Genomic DNA, 19,450 nt, shown 5'->3' on the forward strand with positions numbered 1-19,450 from the left:
GACAAGTTTCATAGGTTTCTTGAATGTATCAGGTACTTTGATTTTTTGAAATGGTGATGGGGATTTTTAAACAAAGTTGCTGTCCAAAAAAACATAGTAGAAAGGAAGCTTCGTAAACATAACAAATGTTTCATGCAGAAGTGTATGAAACCTTGCTCCAGTGAAGGTGTAGTGGAATGATTATGATTTTTTTTCCCCCCCTTTTTCTTGCATTTTAGATTTATCCATGGCAGTGCAAAAGTTTTCACAGTCTTTACAAGATTTCCAGTTTGAGTGTATTGGAGATGCTGAAACTGATGACGAAATTAATATTGGTAAGTACATTTTTTGCTCTGGTTAGAGTAACATTTTATGTTGTTTCTTGTGTATTTAATATGATATCCTACATATAGTAGGGCAGTTCAGTTTTGTGTTTTTGTTAATGGAGCATGTAACAAAAATAGAAAAAATATAGTAAGTAGAAATCATTCAAGACTTCAGAAATGCATGTCAAATAACTATGTCTTCATGACATAGCTTGGTTCATTGGAGAGGAAAGTATGCAGCAGTACTGAGTCAAGTATGAATTCTGCTGCTATTTTTAATTTGCAGCCAGTTTTCTTGGGATATTAAAAGGACAGAAGTTTCCTACTAAAAAGCACAGGTCTGCAAAAAACCCTTAAGTGCCCACTAAGATACAGGAAGTACTTAAAGGTCTAAATCCAGGAATATGTTCTTTGTAACTTGTGCATTCCGAAGTATATAGTTGGAACTTTTGCCAGTAAAATTTACTAGCTGCTTAATGTTCAGCCTCTCCGCACACCCAGAACTTCTGTGTTCGTGAAACTGAACAGCTCAGATTGCCTCCAATGGGAGCCTCTGCGGTATCATCAAAATAAGCAGGCTCATCCTGGAAGCGTTGCCAGGATTCGGAACTTCAGCCACTCTTTACTCCAAGGCATTGCTGTGGTTGCAGCGATGCTTTTGGACAGTGGCTGGAGGGCTCCAGTTCCTGCTGGTGAGCAACTGGGATTATAATCCATTTTCGGAATAGCTAAATGCGGCTTTGGGAGTTTTAACGTACCATGTGGCCCCTGTGTCTTTCCCAAAACATCTGAGAGGAAGATGGTTGTTAAAAAGTAGTTGCTTCTTAAAATAAATAATTTGGCAGTACAAGAGGGAACGTAGGACATGTTCATGTTTTTAAACAAAGATCTGTGTAACACAGAGAGGAAACTCATCCTTAAGCTTTGCCAAGTGTATATCTTTTATTCTAACCTATTTTCAAGTCTCCTCTCCCTTCAGTATTTCCATTTTGCTGACTGAGTTGCTAATCATTGGTCTGAGCTGGTTGCTGTCACTGGTGAGGTTTGACTCATCCTCACTACAGCATTCAGATTAGTCAGGAGACTGTCATCCAGGATTGCTGGTATTTGGTCACTGTCTTCCATGAACCTTTGACACGAGACTGGGAGGGGAGGTTTAATTTTACTAACATGTAAAAATAGTGAAGTGAAACCATCAAACTGCTTCTCAAATGCAAAATTGCATCCGTTCTTCAGGTGTATCGAGTTTGGAAAGAGACAAAAAAATTAATGACGTGTATGCACTCTTTGGCATTCTTCATATTATTTCTTGGCTGTTAAAGTTGACTTGTACATATTTTATGCATTTAAACTAAATCTACAGTATCTCAGTTATATGTTTTAGATTTGATCAGGAACTTTTTTTTTAAAGACAGAAGGTTTTGCATTTAAAATGAGGTGACCAGGACAAAGGCAACTTTCATTTTACTTGTAACCTAAATGTAGTGCAGAAAAGACATTTTATTGTTTGGACATTAACCAGGCATTTAAAACTATTTAGGAAAAAAACAGAGTTCATGAAGCTTGACAGCTGATTTATTTCACTTGGAGCTTCAAAGAAGGGATTTCTAGCTTCTAAAGCACCCATTGCCTGATGGATTGTCATGTACATCAAAGAAGCTTATATGAGTAAAAGGTAAACTGACAGGAATCAAATTCAAGTCTAACAGAGCTTGAATGATACTGTGTGCTTTTATAGGGTAAGGCTCAATTTTTGATCTCCCAAGAGCAGTGACCTAGAATTTATCTGTATCTTTAACGTGCCCTAACAAGTTAGATGTTTGCTTATCATCAAAGACAGCTTTGTGTAGATGAATCCTGCTCTCTGTGCCTCCTTCTGCCTTCGCCTCCTTTTTTTTTTAAAAGAACATCTATGACTCTGCAGGCCACTGGGAAATTTTACTTCTGTCTGCACTGATACTCTGACTTGATAAGTTTTATACAAAACCACCGTATACACAGAGGCCTAATACAGGATCTCCGTTCTACAGATTTTAGAATACACTTCTATTACAAGCTTTGTGCTGGAAATCCACCCTCATCCACCTTAGTGTTGAAAATTCACACTCTGATTAAGGCTTCTTCTGTCAGGATGTGATTATTTCTGTTAAAAAACAGTTTCAACTTTTTTCAAAATTGAAACGTAAATGTTTCGGGTTTCTTTCTTACCAGTAGTAAGTGTTTGGAACTGAGCTGTTAACTCCATGAACTTTTTTTTAGTCAATACTAGAGTTGAAGGTCCTTGTTCAATAACTAGACGGAACATAATGAGCTCTAACGACAGCATTCAGTTTTATTTGTATTTTGGGTAACCAGTGCCTTTTTAGATGCCCTCTTTTTACAACTTATTTATTCCAATAAGCCCATTACACAAAACACGTGAGAAGTTGGTTTAGTTAAGCTCCGTGACTTACTCAATATAAACAAAAGCACGATGGGTTTCTTCATATTTATTTTAATCCATCTATTCTATAATCCAGTGATTTGGTTTTTTGTTGTTTTCTTTTAGTTGCTGGTTTTTATTTCAGATTTTTCTGGTTTCTTACTTTTTATTTCCAAATGTTTAACTCTTCCGTAGAAGTGTGGCTGTTTTTTGGAAAAAAAAAAATCTGTTTGTCTCTTTGTGGCTGTGTAATGCATTTCAGGTAATCTTTCCATATTGCTGCAAGTTACCCAGCTTTATCTACATAGCCACTTTCAGATATAACATGCCCAGTTTAGAATCAGACAGTTTATGCATGAGTTGCATGCTGCTCTTTTGATTTTCTTGAATAAGCACACTGTCTTGTTCCTCAAATCATCTGCAGCTTTTTTTTTTTCTTCAAATCTGTGAGCCTTAAAGCATTCATGCTATAAAAAGCTTTTTTTTTCAGATAGTCAGCAAATAGGGTTTGGGAAACAGTGCTCCTCAGCTTTACCAGCTTGTCTCATTAAAAGATAAACCAGCTAGCAACAATTCCCAGTGTTGTCTCTCCCTCCGTTTTGAAATTCATGTGGCAGCGTGTGATCTGCGGCAACGCAAGGGCCCTAGTATGTACTCGGGCCACCCTGACCGATCTTAGAACATGGATATTGGCTCCAGTTGCATGTGATTCAGCTGAGATGTAAATTCAGTTTTGTGCAATTGAAAAGTTAGGCTGTGGAACATGAATGACAGTGAGTCGTTAATACTAGAAAGGTGTAGTAATGAAGGTGTGATGTAAGTTACCCTTACTCTAGGGAGAGGGTGTTGCTTCCCCCATCATGACCGTGTTTTCCTTGTTCTCAGATAGCCAAGACTTGACAACTTTGCCATTCACTTTCAGACATAATCACCCTGTGCACGGTTACTCTTAGCCCTCTTTGCAATTAATGTTTTGCCAAAGATTAAATACTTTACATTGACGGTGAATTAATGTAAGGGAGGTCAGTCATTTGTCATGCCCAGTGAGAGTTTTGTGCAAAATAGACGTATGATTTTTTCCAGATTTCAGACCTTAGAGGTAACATAGAATGTTACACAGATGGGATAGGTGCAAAATGTATGTTTTTAATGAACAGGTGTCTTTTTCCTCAGTATACACTGTGCAGGCATAAATTTTGCAAAGAGAAGGTTTGCCCAGCTCCTCCTTTCCTGGTATTATCCAGCTTGTGTCACAGAATCACACAGAATTGTCAGAGCTGGAAGGGATCTCTAGAGATCATCCAGTCCAACCTCCCTGCTAAAGCAGGATCATCTAGAGCACGTCACACAGAATTGAACCAGGTGGGTTTTGAAAATCTCCAAAGACAGAGACTCCACGACCTCCCTGGGCAGCCTGTTCCAGTGCTCTGTCACTCTCACAGTAAAGAAGTTCCTTCTTATATGTAGGTGAAACTTTCTGAGTTCCAGCTTGTTCCCCTTGTTTCTTGCCCTGTCATTGGGCACTGCTGAAAAGAGTCTGGCTCCATCCTCCCTGCACTCACCTTTCAGATAGTTATAAACATTGATAAGGTCTCCTCTCAGCTTTCTGCAGGCTAAATAGCCGCAGGTCTCTCAACCTTTCCTTGTAAGAGAGATGCCTCAGCCCCTCGATGATCTTCGTTGCCCTCCGCCAGACTCTCTCCAGTAGTTCCCTCTCACCGAATTCCTTCCTGAGGAGTCTCCCTGCTTTTATCCTCCTACGTTTGTTATCTGGATTGTGGCTGATACAGATGAAAACAATAAACATTATTATTTAACTAAATGAAATTCTATCTTGTTTCTTTAACAAATTCTTGTCTATTTTGTGTTATGGCTAATTATAGATCAGTGAGATTTAATATCAATAGAGTAAGACCATGCTCTTCAGAATTAAAAGAAACCAAGACAAATAAATACCTTTTTGATATTCTGGCATTTATCTGGTTTTTATTAGTGTGTGCTATTCAGGGAAAAAAACCTAAAACACCACTGAAAGGCATTTCACTCTGTCTCTACTAGTTTTGAATTTATTTATTTTTTTTCCCTGAAGAGAATTATATTGTTACAGATGTTTCAGGTAGCATCAAATGCTTGGTTTAGGAATGCAACAGGATTATGATGATCTGTGAAATCATTATTAATTGAGTGACAAGGAATAGGTCACAAGTTCTGAAGTGTGGTATCTTTCCTTGTGGGAAATGAATTATTCTCTTGCTGCTGGCTGTTGTGGCTCATGTGATCTTTGCTGACTCACCCCTCAAGTCGTTCATGGGATTATTACAATTGCTAGCAAGTAACCATCTACAGAACTGTTAACTCATACCAGGCAATTTTCTTGTATACAGTGATTAGTTTCAAACTGAACTTTGAAAAATCAGTTAAAATGTACTGAGGAGAAGGAACTTTAAAAAAAGCACGAACAAAAAGAACCCCAAAACAAACCATCCTTTAATAGTAGCTGTTTGTTAAAATCCACTGCTTTATTCTTAAGGCTGTCATGTTTGAGTTGAGCAGCAGTGCCAGAAGCTCAGTCTTCCCTTTTTGTTTTTTTCACTTTTACTGGGCATCTGCATGCACAATGCTTTTGAGCGAGCAGCTGCTCTGCTCTCTTGGAGAGCCTGTCAGAGGATAAGCATCCTGCCTTTCAAAGCAGCAAACAGATCTGTCCTGGGAAATTTGAGTATAAAACTACACAAATAATAGAAAAAGAAATCACTCTATTAAGAGATGCCAAATTCCACTTTTTGGTACAAACTGTGCATGCAGTGCTCTGCTAAAATGAAAACAACAACAGCAGCAAAAAAAAAAAAAAAAGAGGATTTATGGGAGCTTTCTGCCTGCCTAAAGTGTGTGGAGGGAAATCTTGACAAATCTGTGAACACTGGACGCTCACTTTTGGAGCCAATCCAATTCCAAACGCCATTGAGCCGCCTACAGTCGGAATCACATCGATATCTTTCAGGTCATCTCCTTAATCACCTGAGGTTGGTTTTGATGTTCAGGAAAGTTCTTTTTAGGGTTAATATTCTACCTCCTCTGTGCTGAATTCTCATTTGTAACCAGGTTTCTGAATGCAATTACCGAATAAGTCTAAAATGAATTCCAGTGACTCAGGTCTGCTGTTTTCTTACATAAACCAAGGAAAGAGCCAGATCTGGCTGCCACCTTGAGCGTGCAGAGGGGTGGATTTTTTCTTTAGCATAGGTATGATCCCAATAAATTTTTTAGTACTTGAGTTTGTTGACCTTGTGGAACATACTAGAGACAAGCATATTTACAAAGGGTGTATTTTTCAGGTGGGTGGGGAAAGGTTGGGTCCTGAATTAGCATTAAAAGCTATTTGCAACTCGTAGTGAATTTGCATGGGAAGGTTGTATGCTATTTTTCCACAGTAATTACCTGCCTAGGTTTGCCAGCTCTTTTTCCTCCAGCTGGAAAAATTAATTTTAAGATTAACTTCTCAAGTGACCTTCAAAGAAACTTTGCATCAGCTACTTGTAAGATCTGAATCATAGAACAGAGCTCTTTGGTACTCCTATTAGGCTATTTTTATCTACAAGAGTTAAACAGTAACAAATTATCGGTGGCACTCAGTACCATGAGGGTAAGAAATACCCAAAGTATTTGTTTAAAGTCTGTTATGTCTGTTCCTGGCATTATTTTTCTTTTTATCCCTGTTGCATATTTAAACAAATGCCACCTCTTTCTGGAATGCTATTGTTTCTTCACTCAGAAATGAGTGATTTCATGCTAATGCTAGGATCTCACAGAGGCTTCAAAACAGCATCTAGAAGTAGAAGGTTCGTGTTCTGTTGGTCCAGACCAGAGCTCTTGTCCATGCTATAGAAGGTCAGATGAGGCTGACAAAGCAGGAAATCATGTTGCAATCAGCCTTTATCTGTGCAGGTAGACGGGGTAAAATGAGATCAACGACACAGGCCTTGTTTATTCTTCTTCTCCGGGATACACATGAGAAGGTTGTTAGAATTTGCGTGCTCCGTTCCCTGGTACCTTAAGATGCATATTCAAATAGAAAAAATTAGATTGAGGTGGCTACTGCAATTACTGCCCTTCCTGTCTGTCCTACCCTTCTTCTGTGGCAGGAGTAGCTGGGTATGAAGTAGAGGATCTCATGAGTCACTGCCGTTTACGTCCTGGTGTGCTAAGGGAGTCTTCTAGGTTTTTTTATTATATTGGACTGCAAACTGTGGTGTCCGACTGCTGCGTGCCTTGGAGCTCCTGCTGGTTATAGGAAGAGGTTGAGGCAGGCAGTGCACAGCAGTAGCATTGATTGTCCTGGTGCATTCTTCTGGGGAGACGAAATGAGCCCACATTCGATCTGACCAGCTGAGTAGGCAAGTAGACAAGTCCATGCCCCTCATGGATCACGCTGAGGTATCTGTTGTGTCCCTCATTAGTAGTTCAATCTTCTGGACTCTTGTAGATGCATTCTACTTTACTGTCCTCATTCCATGCCTTCAATGTACTTTTTCTTCCCTCTTCATCACTTAGCTTTGCTGTTTCTGGAGTTGGGCATCCCACTATGAATGCCTGTGGGGAGACAGTCTGAGGACTAGAGCATTGCCTTACAGAATTGGTTTAAAGGCACCTTGTGTACTGCTGATGTGTGCAATACATTTCTAGTAAAAAGTTGTAACACTTTAGAGTTGTCAAGTCAGTATACCTTGTGAGCAATAGGCACTCGTTTTCATAAACAGGTAGTGGTTTGATCAGCTCAGCTTTGAGATGCTCATCTTCATTTTTGAACAAATAAGATGAAGGATTTGTACTTTCTGAAAGCAAAATCCTTAGTAGAGATTAGAGTTTTAAGCACAGGAAGTCTTTGAGCCCTACAAAGGCCTAAGTTCAACATAGCAATTATGGCAAATGTAACATTTGCTGAAGTATTTAGTGATGTTTTTCCTAATTAAAGTGTTTTACCATTCTGGTAATAAAAGCACTAAATTTTAGAAATGAGAAAAACAGTAATAATGATTCTCAGCTGCATTCTGAGTACATTGCTTTTGCTTTTACTCACCCTATTTCAGCACCCACAAAGAGCCACCCACAAATAAAGTTTATACAGCTGGAAATACTGAAATATCAGGGTTTTTCCCATTATTTAAAATGTGGATGTGCCTCTGAAGAATCTGGGATTAGCAAGCCTGAAATGTAGTCATAATTACTTCTAACTCCTTTGTTTATGAAATGCTAGAATCGAATATTACTTTTGCAGCTAGTATGTTTTATGTTGCCCAGTGGTTATTTCCCACATTGTCTTGTTATTCAGCTGTTCGAAAAACTCGAGCATGAAGTAGCAGTTGTTTTCCTGCAATGAAAAATTTGTCTTCATAGTCAATTTATCTTGAGACTCTTACTAGTGGGATTGGGGAGGCAGGGGATGAAGGAAAGCAGGAGAGGATTGAAAGAATCTCTGATTTAACTAGGATCCACTTTTCATCTTATCTGTTCCTTAATACTCCATGGTTTTTAAAGCTGTTCTTCCTCTGATAGGCTGTGGATATCAGTCGGCTCTGGAGGAGTCTGATCTGTTCAAGTCAAAAGTTAATGGTTAGTTTAGTTAAGGTAACAGTTAATTGGATTAAATGGACTTTTACAGTGTAGGAAGTTATGTCGTTAGTTTCAGTGAGCAACAATTCAGGCTGCTGGGGTTTTGAAGCAGGTCTTCAGAAGCACTTTAAGATCACTTCATACCTGTTGGGCAAAAGATAATGTATTGAATATTTTCTCCACACTCTGCTGAGCTGTGGAGCTCAGCCCCGGGACTGCTGTGCATGTGGCTCCATCAGGTGGAAACAGAGGCTGATTTCTCTTTGGTGGATACAATATTTTTAAAGCCTATTTTGTAGTGACACAGAGATACAGTGTTTCTTAATGAGCACTGACTAAAACCTGTTATTTCTTTATTCTCTGAGAACATGGTGAAGGTAGAAGATTTATTGTGTCTGGTCCCAGAAAGCCTCTACTCCTGCACAGAGGTGTAGAAGAAAGGGGAGAGATGAGAAAAGAGATTTACTCATTTGTGGAAGGGTGTTAATATAATGATCTGTGAGAGCGAGTGACTGCCTGGAGATCCATTCAGTCTCATGTTCCTAAAAAAAAAAAAAGGAAGAAATTGCTTAGTATTTCTACTGTCACTTCAGGATGCTAAAGTTTGGGAGAGGTGCTACAGACTAATGGAGTCTAGAGTGGGCTTTTGCTACCACAGCTCTGCTAGTGTGGTATTGAAAAATTGTTGTGTTGAAGAAAATTCCTGCTGCAGAAATAGATAAATTTCCAAATTGAATGATGTGTTTTCAAAATATTTGCTGCTTTTATAATCAGTGTAGAACACTAACACAGGACAGATATATTGCAGCTGGTTTTTAATAAAGTATTAGAAGTGTGGAGGTGGTATTTGAGTGATTGTTTGGTGTGGGTTTGTTTTGGTTTTGTTTTCACTAACATACTGTGGGATAGGCAGCCACTATAAACTTTAAAACTCTTTCAGGACATTAAGAAGTGTTTAGCTCTTGTTTGATCCATTTAGTTTTCTACTTGTATTTACTTTGTGAGGTTCTGCATGAGTAAGGCATGGCAATTCACTGATATTAAGTCAAAGAACTGGATTTATTTGAATTGTGTACCATTACATATCTTAAGGTTATCTCTCCAAGTATTGTGTTTGACAAGTGCTGACTGACTCTGGAAGTTCTAGATAACCTTACTTTCTTGCAAGTCTTCTTAGTTTGTATGTAAACATTTAGACTTTTTTGGTAGACTTTTGTTGAAAAGGAGTGGAGTAGACAGTGTAAATGTCTTGGCTCAAAGAGTTGTTTTAACTTTTGTACAAGCTTGTATTTGTTTAGGTATTTGTGACATAACAGCTACTTTTTATAGCAAAGAATTCTTGAATATGATACTGTTTGTAACTGGATTTAGAGAGTTATGCTGACAAGATTTGTTTCAATAAAATTCTGTAACAGGAAAAAGGATTTTTACTTCTAATAGCAGCCCTACGTTTTATGTTTTGCATATGTTTAGAAAAAAGCCTTCAAAAAATACCTTCCTATATTTTCTCATTAAGTTTTGCAAGAAGAAAATACTTCTGAGTTAAAATTCCACTTCCCTAATATGGTATGTACATTTTATACTGTACTTGCAAAGACATCTTGCAAAGCTTTGAGCTTTGATTAAGGTTAGATCTTGATTTGTTGCCTTATATGGTTCCCACGTGTGTTGTGTTCAGACAGGAGTTACTGCGGGACTTGCCGGCCTCTTCTGCTCATTTGCCTTGCTATTATAGTGTGACAAAACCCAGCAGACTGGTCAAGGGAAATGCTTGTGCCTGGGATACGGCCAGCCATGGAAGGGTTTTTAAACATCTGTTCATGGGGAACACTCCCTAAAACCATACACGGATCAATTGCTGTAAACACACCAGGGGAGGTCAAGCAGGGAAACTGTGAGGCTGGGGAGGGACTGTTCACAAGGGCATATAGTGATAAGACTAGGGGCAATGGTTTTAAACTGGAGCAGGGTAGATTTAGATTCAGTATTAGGTTTAGATTAGACATTAGGAAGAAGTTCTCAGTTATGAGGGTGGTGAAACACTGGCACAGGTTGCCCAGAGGGGTGGTGGAGGCCCCATCCCTGGAGACATTCAAGGTCAGACTTGATGGGGCTCTGAGCAACCTGACTGAGTTGAAGATGTCCCTGCTCACTGCAGGGGGTTGGACTTGATGACCGTTAAAGGTCCCTTCCAGCGCAACACATTCCATGATTCTACTGAATCTGCATTCGTTTCATTTCTGGTTTTGTCATCACTGAGAATTTGGAGCACTCACCATCTCTGTCCTGTGGTGCTTAGTGACATGGTTTAGTGCTTAGGTTAAGGGTTGAACTCAACGATCTTAAAGGTCTTTTCCAACCTAAATGATTCTATGAATCTAATACTCAAAAGAGCCAGTATGCTCCAAATTATGATGTAGATGACAAATACCACCACAGTTACTCTTGAGTTCACAGAGTTTTAAACTCAAATGAAGTAGAGAAAAGCTGTGAGGTTTGCTTCTTTACTTTTAGTTCCATGGGTCTCAGTAGCTGTGCTCTGATAAGGTTCTGTGCTTGCCAGTATATAGTGAAAGATGTGGTTGTATTTGGAAAGCAATATGTAGTCCTTGAAGCATATGTGTGGGCATAAAAGTCTTAGTTTTATAGTTTTTCTTGCTTCCTCATTTGTAGACTTTCTTTGCGAAAATTTTAAAGCAGGCATTTTTCAGCTCTGTGTCTGTCTCTTATACTTTCCCTTCCTGATGTATAATAAATTTCTTTGGCAAATTTGGACTGATTTTTGTAAGGTAGCACACTTACTTTCCAGAATTGAAAAAGTTTGAAAATCAGCTTTCCTCACAGTTCAAGGTGAGAATTGCCACGGGAAGCGAAATACCTGCTAAGTTGTGCTCCCTGAGAGGATCTGTTACAACACTAGTGACTATTTATTTTTCTTATGGTCAAGTCTGTGTTAAATTAAGATAAAAAGTCCTTGAAACAGGATAGAATTTTTTTTTTTATTATTATTTTTTTTTTTAATTTTTAGTTCATCAAAGTTGGAAGTTCGAAGTCTGGGTTAGGTAGAAATTGCTTCCAAATATGAAAGATCATGGTACAGATTGATAAAAAAGCTTTGAATTAAGCCCTTGCAGAGCTTACTTACTATATGAATTGTGGAGCACATAGTAAGAGTGTTCTTTTATTGAGTCTGAAATTGCTTCAGTTTGCTCAAAGTATATCTCAATTCCATCACAAGGGCAGTACAGACCAGAGTTGTCTCGACCTTTGTGTACCTTCCCGTGATGCAAGTGTTCAAGGAAATTTGTGGTTATTTGGGCTGTGAATGTAAACCACTGTCTGCTGGGAGAATTTGCTGTCTGAGTGCCTCTTGGGGCACTTCCATGTAATTTGAAAACATGTACATCGAATCTTTGCTTCAGCCTGTGTCTTTTACTACCCGAAGTACATTTCACTGTATTGTAGGAAAGTACAAATAGGACTTATTACCCCCTGCTCTTGTGGAGACTGTGGTAAATGTAAACACAGACCGAAGGAATGCATGAGGCCCTTATTACAGATCTGTAAAATCTGATACCCAGATTAGGGAAGTAAAAGAAACCAAATGGAGGATAAGGCAGCTCATCCAGTATTAGTTTTCCAAATTTACATGGGGTTGAAACCCCATGAAGAAACAAACCATTATCTTGCTATTCTAATTTCTGTTTCCACAATGGAGTCTTCTAACATAGTTGATGTTTTAACGCCAATACTCATCTTAAAGTTAAAGCACATCTGATATGTTGTTAATTTATAAACTGGAATTGCGTAAATTGCATAACTTGAGCAATATTACCTTAAATCTAAACAAAAGAAAATGGTTGCACTGTTTTCTCTAATGTCTTGGGAATGAAACCAGAAAGAGAAAGAAATTTTTAAGAAAAACAACAATTTCAAATCTTGCACTTTTTTCTTCTCTTCTGCTTTCCTGGTAGATACCACTTATGCTGCTGAGCTCAGTCATCCACAGTGAAGTTTCTCCAAAAATGTTGCCCCTCGGAAAGTGAGGGAAGCAGATGAAGGATAGAAGTGACAGACGAAATAGCAGCAGCCAGCGAAAAATGCAAACCTGAGGGATACTTGGGAAGATTTAGCAGACATGTACTCGTCCATGTAGCTCTTCTGAAAATCTGTTTAAAAAATAAATAAATACTGCTTTCTGTAGGAATATATTGCAGTTGTTTTGCACTACCCTTTTAAAAATTGTATTACAGTGGTACTCAAGCCCAGTCAACATTGGTTATGAAACATTTATAAATTGCACAAATTATTCTTCATTTCAGTTTGCAGACTAAGGCATTGATCCTGCAGCTTGTTCCCTTTGGGCTAAACCATAATTCCAATTAAAGCTGCAGGTAGTTTCACACTTTTAGTGTTTTATAGGTTTTATTCAATAGGAAAAAAACAACTCAGACAAAAAAGAGCTGTTAACAAGTCAACCCAGGTTGTGACAGTGGTAAAAGAAATCTATACTGTATAAGGTAAGGTTGTAAATTTGTAGCCAACGTATTGAAAGACAGAGTGAGAGGTGTTGGACACCTTATTTCAGGGCAGTTCTCATTTGGATTTATATTCTGACATGTCGAAAACTTGCCATAGTGGTGATGTTTTGAGATACCCAGTTTAATTGCCTTTAGATATACACTACAGATCCTGTGTGACTTTTATGACATCTGCAATTCTTGTTGAGTAGAAAGTGCTGAGACACCAGATTATTGTGTCTTTATTCCAGATACTTGTCTTGGCCTGTCAGTGTTTATCTGAAACTTGCAATTTTTTTTGTCTGATCGGGAAACCCTTGCACTGCCACCCATACTTTTTCAATATGGTTTAAAGTCACAAAAAGAAGAGTGGAAATTGTATTTGATGTTGTGGTGTTGGTTTTGTTGTTTTTTTTTATGTAAAGTACTTAAAATAGCATTTGTGGCTGTAAATAAAGCTAGTCATTTAATAGCTCTGGAAATATATCTGTGAATTAGTAACTATTTGGTAATATATTTATTTTCATTGTAGAATTGGCAAAGACAGTCTCTTCTCCCAGCACTCACGGATCTTACATTTATTCTACTTTGTCACAGAAGTCAAGTGTTAATCTTTGGGAAAATTCCTTATGGGTCTTAGGTCTATCTTGATGTCTGGTTTGGTAATATAGTACTTATTGGGAAAATCCCCCTTGAAGGCTTTACTTGACATTCGTGCTGAAGCATAAATTCAGCTCCTGCTGTAGCGCGTCTGTGCAAGGTCTGACCAGTTCTGGAGAGACGATGTGCTTCACTGACCTTCCTGCCAAAGTGTGTTGGGAGCAATGTATGACACAGCCCTGGCATCTCCCCAGTCAGGTAGGGAAGATGTAAGGAAATCTCTGAAAATCTTGCACATTTGCACCTCTCACAGCAAGATGTCATGAGAACAAACGACATATTTCCATGTGTAGTTTTTTCCATGTTGCCATTCACCTAGCTGAAGATAGTGGTGATATCTGCTAAGCATACTATGAAGTTTTGTTTAGTGTATTTTAGTGTATTTAAAAATTTCATATGCATTGTCTAGAACTGCATGGATAAATGTAAGTTAAACCAACAGTCCATTTCGCAGAAAAGAACATTTATTTATTATCTGTCTTCCACAGTAACTTTCTATTCTATCTCAGGTTGAACATTACCTTCCAAACTTGAGTTTATGTCTTTGAATTCAGTATTGGTCATATAAAACTACTTCTAGTTTTCATACATGTTGCTTTCCTTTTCTCATTAACTGTAGATGGCATAACTTCTATTGTAGGTAATATTTAGTAGTGCAGTGCAGTGCTATTAAGCTAATTATTGATAAGTAGCTTCAATAATGTGTGCAGGCATGCGCTTCTAAGGTGAAACATTCTCTACACAAGTGTATAACAGAGACTTCATAAAGTTTAAGTACGTGTGTTTTTTTACCTGTGAACCACTGTGTGGATTTTGATGGAGTAGACCAGAATTCTAGAGCATAAATGAGGCATATTTTTAATAATTCATTCTATAAATTCATATAAATGATTTTTTGGCCTATTTCATTTCTCCCTCGTTCGTGTCACTAAGCTTCAGTTCTCTTTTGATTATGCAATGTAGTTGCTTGTGAATCTGTCCCGATAGGGATAAAACCCAAATGAAACACGTGCATCTTTTGGGAAGAAAAGGCATTGTTGATCTACACTGTTAAGGTTTAAGCTGTTGGTAATGTTGGTAATGTTAGCTTGCTTCCTTATGAAGCAAATTAGTGAAAACACTTTTCACTTAAAAATAAAGAGGGTGTGTTGTTTTTTAAATAAGGTAATGTGAGCTATTTCTCCTGAACAAGGGAAGTTTTGTAGCCAATTATTGCTGGATTGGGAACACTGCAGAGAAAACAGCTGATCACCCGTTTAAATTGTGATGATGAGACCACACATGTACAGCCAGGTACATATACGGTTGATTTTGCTTGCTGACCGTTGCTTTTCACAGGCATCATCTCCATCATGATGCAAAGCATATCTTATGAGTCCTTTGAATAGCCCTTAAATAAAAAGCAGACTGTAAAACTATTTGGATTTTGTAAGCTAGTATCCCCTAATGACTTAGGATAAAGTATTAAAGCAACACTTCATTTTACTTACAGTGACCCACTAATAATGCTTTTTGAAAATAATTAAAAATATCTTCATATTTAAGTTAAGCTATATATTATACTTCATGTTATTGATATGTTTTCAGAATTTATTTCTTATCAGCATATTCCCGTGACCTTTGTCAGATAGTTGACTCTTTCTCCCCCCACCGCTATTTATGTTTACAAAGTTCATTTTAATTCTTCTATGTGTATTCTGATTGAAAAAGAATCACAGAATGTGTTGGGCTGGAAGGGGCTGTTAAAGGTCAGCCAGTCCAACCCCGTGCAGCGAGCAGGGACATCTTTATCTCGATCAGGTTGCTCAGAGCCCCATCCAGCCTCACCTTGAATGTGTCCAGGGATGGAGCCTCCACCACCTCTCTGGGCAACCTGGGCCAGGGTTTCACCACCCTCATTGTAAAAAAAGTCTTCCTTATATCCAGTCTAAATCTACCCTCTTTTAGTTTAAAACCATTGCTCCTAAAGGGCCCAGGCCCTGGGTGAGGCAGAGCCATCACCTCTGTGCAGCCGGAGCGGGGCCGGGGGCGGGCGGAAGGGAACAGCGTGCGCGGGGGAAACAGGAGCAGAGGAACAGGGATGTTCTCGAGACTGGCTCCGGCTTTCAATGAGGTCAGACCGAGTGGGGGTTGTATGGGAAGAAATGCTGCAGTGCTCATTTGTGTTGTAGGAGAGCTACTGGTGGTAAGGCCTGTTCGGGCATTCTGTGATGTCTTTGCAAGGGCAGAAGAACCAGTGAGGTCACAGATGTCCCTGTTGCTGAGCTGTGTCTGCATGCCGTGTGTGCGTCCTTCTTTATGGTCTGAATCACACCAGGGGCTGGTTCTCCCCATGCATCTCCTGAGCTGGGGAAGGATGCTCCCTGGCTTGGTGGGCCTTGACCCACAAAAAAAAGATGGATGTGGATGCTGGGCAGTGACCAGTGGGCGTGTAGTCAGTCGAGGCAAAGGTGTCTCTGCAGCGAAGGTGTCTCTAGGATCAGGGAGTGGTTTGTCTGAGTGCTGCCAAAGGGCAAAGGCTCTGTGTCTGTAATGAAACTTTGGCCTTTATAATCCCCCCAAAGGTGAGGCTACAGGGAGGAGAAGATGGAGACAGCTTCTCAGTCTTTAGCTGAGGTGCTGTATAGGTGACATTAGTGCCTTTATGTTAGTGCTAAACACTAATATAAGGAAAATCTTGATTTGCACACTTTTTTTAGTTTTTCTCTGTCTGACCTGGTTTTGTTTATATCCTAAGCAAAATTTTCGATTTCAAAATGAAAAAGCCCTCTGGTTCTGTGTTGAAATTAGGAAACTGAATGCAAAGCTTCTTTTACTGGGTTGTGTTCTTTTCCTTCCTCATAGTTTCCAGTCAACCATCCTGCTATTCTTCCTTTACTATCTTTTTTGCTCTTAAACTGCTGAATATTGCCTGACTAGAGAGGATTTATTTTTTTTCTTCGGAACTGTAGTGCTTTTACCTACCTGTCTCTACCCATTCTATTTAATTTAGCTAAAGCCCTGCCCATGCTTTGCTGCTGGGTACTGGCATTATTTGTGCTTGGCTGCTGAAAGGTGCAAAGTGTTAACTTTCTCTTTGCAGATCATGAAGAAAAAAAATCACATGAGTCTCTGTTCTGTTAAGAGTGATTTTCATGATGTGATCAGAAACTTCAGAGTACTGTAAGGCTTGATGTGGGTAGGGAAACCTTTAGTAAAATTTCAGTAGATTCTGGATCTGACCTCACAAAGATGTAGGGCTTGATATGATAATTTCTTTTTGAAATAGTTCTGTCTTTGTGAGTAATTCAACTGTAAAACAGTGAAAAAATGGGAGGGAAAGGAGTTTTAACATTTGACTGCAGGAACGCATGCATCATCTTGTGGTTAGAAATGACCAATTATTTCACTGAACTAATCCGGAAACAATTTCTCTTGCTGGCTTTTCATAGAAGTCAACTGTTTTTCTGAAGTGCACCTGAATTCCCTGAATAGATAATAAAATACAAATAATATGTTTATCTAGTTCATTTAAAGATTATTTTTTTTAAATGGTGGATAATGAATTACTCTGCCACATGTGCAAGTGATGAACTGGCTTTGTCCTGTTTTCTATGTGCAAGGATAGTTTCTTCTTAAATTTTGAGGATATTGGTGTGAAAATAAGAAATAGTTTGGCCATGTGTTTTTGACTCGTTTTTTATTTAGTTTTTGGGGTTTCTTAGTGGGTACGTAGATATTCTTGAATGTAACAGATTTATTTTTTTTTAATAAAGTAACTTAATCAGTTCATCTGTTTCTTTACTTGTTTTTTACGGGTGGGATTTGATCTGACTTTAAGAGATTGAGTTAATTCAGTGGATAGCAAACTGAGATCTTGATATCAAGATGTAATTCTGATACAGGCTGAGCTGGTAAACAACTGACAGTCAGGAGCTGAAAGGCTCAGCTCAGAAGCCTGAATCAAGAAGTTTGTGCAGGAGGACTAGAATTTCTTTTACTTCAGAGGTGGGAAAATTTTCTAGTGTTTGTGTTCTCAGGGAAAAAATATTAAAGGAAAAGGCTCGACCCAACTGGATGGACACTTAATTTACCAGATGTGTTTGCATTAAACAAAGAGCTCATGAGTAATAAGAGGGGGGGGAATAAGAATTAGTCAGCAAGAACAGCTTAGAGGTCATGATGTGCAGGTGTAGCATTACAGTTGCAAAAAGGTCTGGATGGAAAAAGGGATACAAATTATTTGAGTATGGTCCAAAAGCTAAGTAGCAATTTGTGAGTGCAGACAAGGCAGTTAAGGCAAGCTAGATGCTCGTTCCCTCTTAGAAGGTACTGGGACATAGCTCCAGAAAATAAGCTAATTTAGGAAAGTTGAAAGGAGCTGAAGCAGGATTATTGGAGACACATTTTGTAAAAACACTTAAGAAAATGGAAAAATAGCAAAGGGGACAAGGGTTTTGTTGGCATACCCTCAGCAATGTGTGTTGGTTAACTGGGAAGACTTTTTCAACCCTGTTCTTTTGAGAAATTCTAAAAGTTTTATTTCCTTGTGTTTTTTCCTCTTTAAAAGACGATTTAGTCTGCCTCAAGTTCATTGTTACAAGCTGTAGGATTTATGAATCTGCATTCTAAGATCGGAGCTTTAAAGCATGAAATTTAGCATCCTGTCGTTGGCAGCAGTTACTGCTAGATGCATCAGGAGAAAGCAAAAAAAGCTACTTCTCTTCACATGATTCTTCTCTGACATTTTTGTCTGTCGAACCGTGGTGCTGAAATCTGAATAACCCATATGACCTTGAGAAAGTAACATAAATGGAAGGATAGATTATATAAGAATGAAGCCTTAAGAGTTTTTGGAGTGTTTTTCCCTTTCTTGCCCTCTTTTATGAGTTAATACTTTTATTGTGTTCCTGCTGATGTCCGCTATAGTTCTTTGAATTATATTGGAAGGCAGTTGTGACCAAAGACTCTCTCACAGTTGTAACAGAATTCAAAGCTCACTCATAAATCAGTCATCTCTTATTGTCACCTGAGAGTTTGTCCTTGTAAAACATAACAGACAAAGAGCTGCTAAACCTAAATGGTTGGAATAAGTAACAGATTTCTTCTACAGTGTTGACTTACAAGTTTTTACCTGGATGTTTTTCACAGTTCTTGCAAATATTTGTTGATGTTCTTTAACAGGAGAAACTTGATATTTTCCTTTGCAGTTTCTTTCTGCTCCCAATGTGGTAAAGTAAATTTTGTGGCTAGTTGTAGACTTCTTTGTTTTGAGACTGATCTTTGCACATTTCAGGAAAATCAGTTTCCCATATTCCATTAAAAAATTATTTTTTAAATGCACATGACTCTTAAGTTTATTTTCCTTTGCTTTATACCTGCTCTTGACCTGCTGCTTGCTTCAATGTGTGCCTTATTTAATGACAACTATGATTTCAGTGAAGTGCTATTTAAGAACAGTGTCTTATCTCTACAGCTTCAATCCAGATAATGGATTCATCTGGACTGGAAATGTAATTTTCACCAGAATAATGATCTTCTTTTTTTTGTTTTCAGCCCAGTCACTGAAAGAGTTTGCTCGCCTCCTGATTGCTGTTGAAGAGGAGAGGAGACGACTGGTAAGTTTGTTAGCAAATAGTATGTTGCATTGAGCTGCTTTTTGTATAAAATAGTACATTTTTTTTCCAATTCCTCCTGAAATGCTATTCTTTTTGTTTGTGTAGATCTTAAATATTTCATAAGAATCATTTGATATTCTGCAGAGGCAGAAATGTGCTAGCATGGACTGCAGCAATGTTTAATAGAGTGTTCAGCCAAATACTTCTGCATGGATGTGAAAACTTTTTTCACAATTTCCTCCCTCCCTGCTCCCCGCCTCAGAATAACCTTCAAATGATGCTGTACCTTTCCTTTCCCCTATCTTGACTTACTAGTCACAAGGCATACCCGTGAAG

General features: G+C 38.5%; 1 protein-coding gene across 1 annotated transcript in view; it reads left to right on the forward strand.

Moving 5' to 3' along the window:
- Positions 1-218: 218 nt before the first annotated feature.
- The window catches only part of LOC104277630 (rho GTPase-activating protein 42-like), a gene marked incomplete at both ends in the record, with an annotated part of 76,917 nt that continues 57,685 nt past the window's right edge, over positions 219-19,450 (forward strand). The window contains 2 exons of the mRNA XM_009874323.1: positions 219-314; positions 19,053-19,114. Of these exons, the coding sequence (XP_009872625.1) occupies positions 219-314; positions 19,053-19,114 (158 nt within the window). The remainder of the gene's footprint in view (positions 315-19,052; positions 19,115-19,450) is intronic.

The sequence above is a fragment of the Apaloderma vittatum genome, unplaced genomic scaffold, assembly GCF_000703405.1.
Source record: "Apaloderma vittatum isolate BGI_N311 unplaced genomic scaffold, ASM70340v1 scaffold12590, whole genome shotgun sequence".
Taxonomy (NCBI): domain Eukaryota; kingdom Metazoa; phylum Chordata; class Aves; order Trogoniformes; family Trogonidae; genus Apaloderma; species Apaloderma vittatum.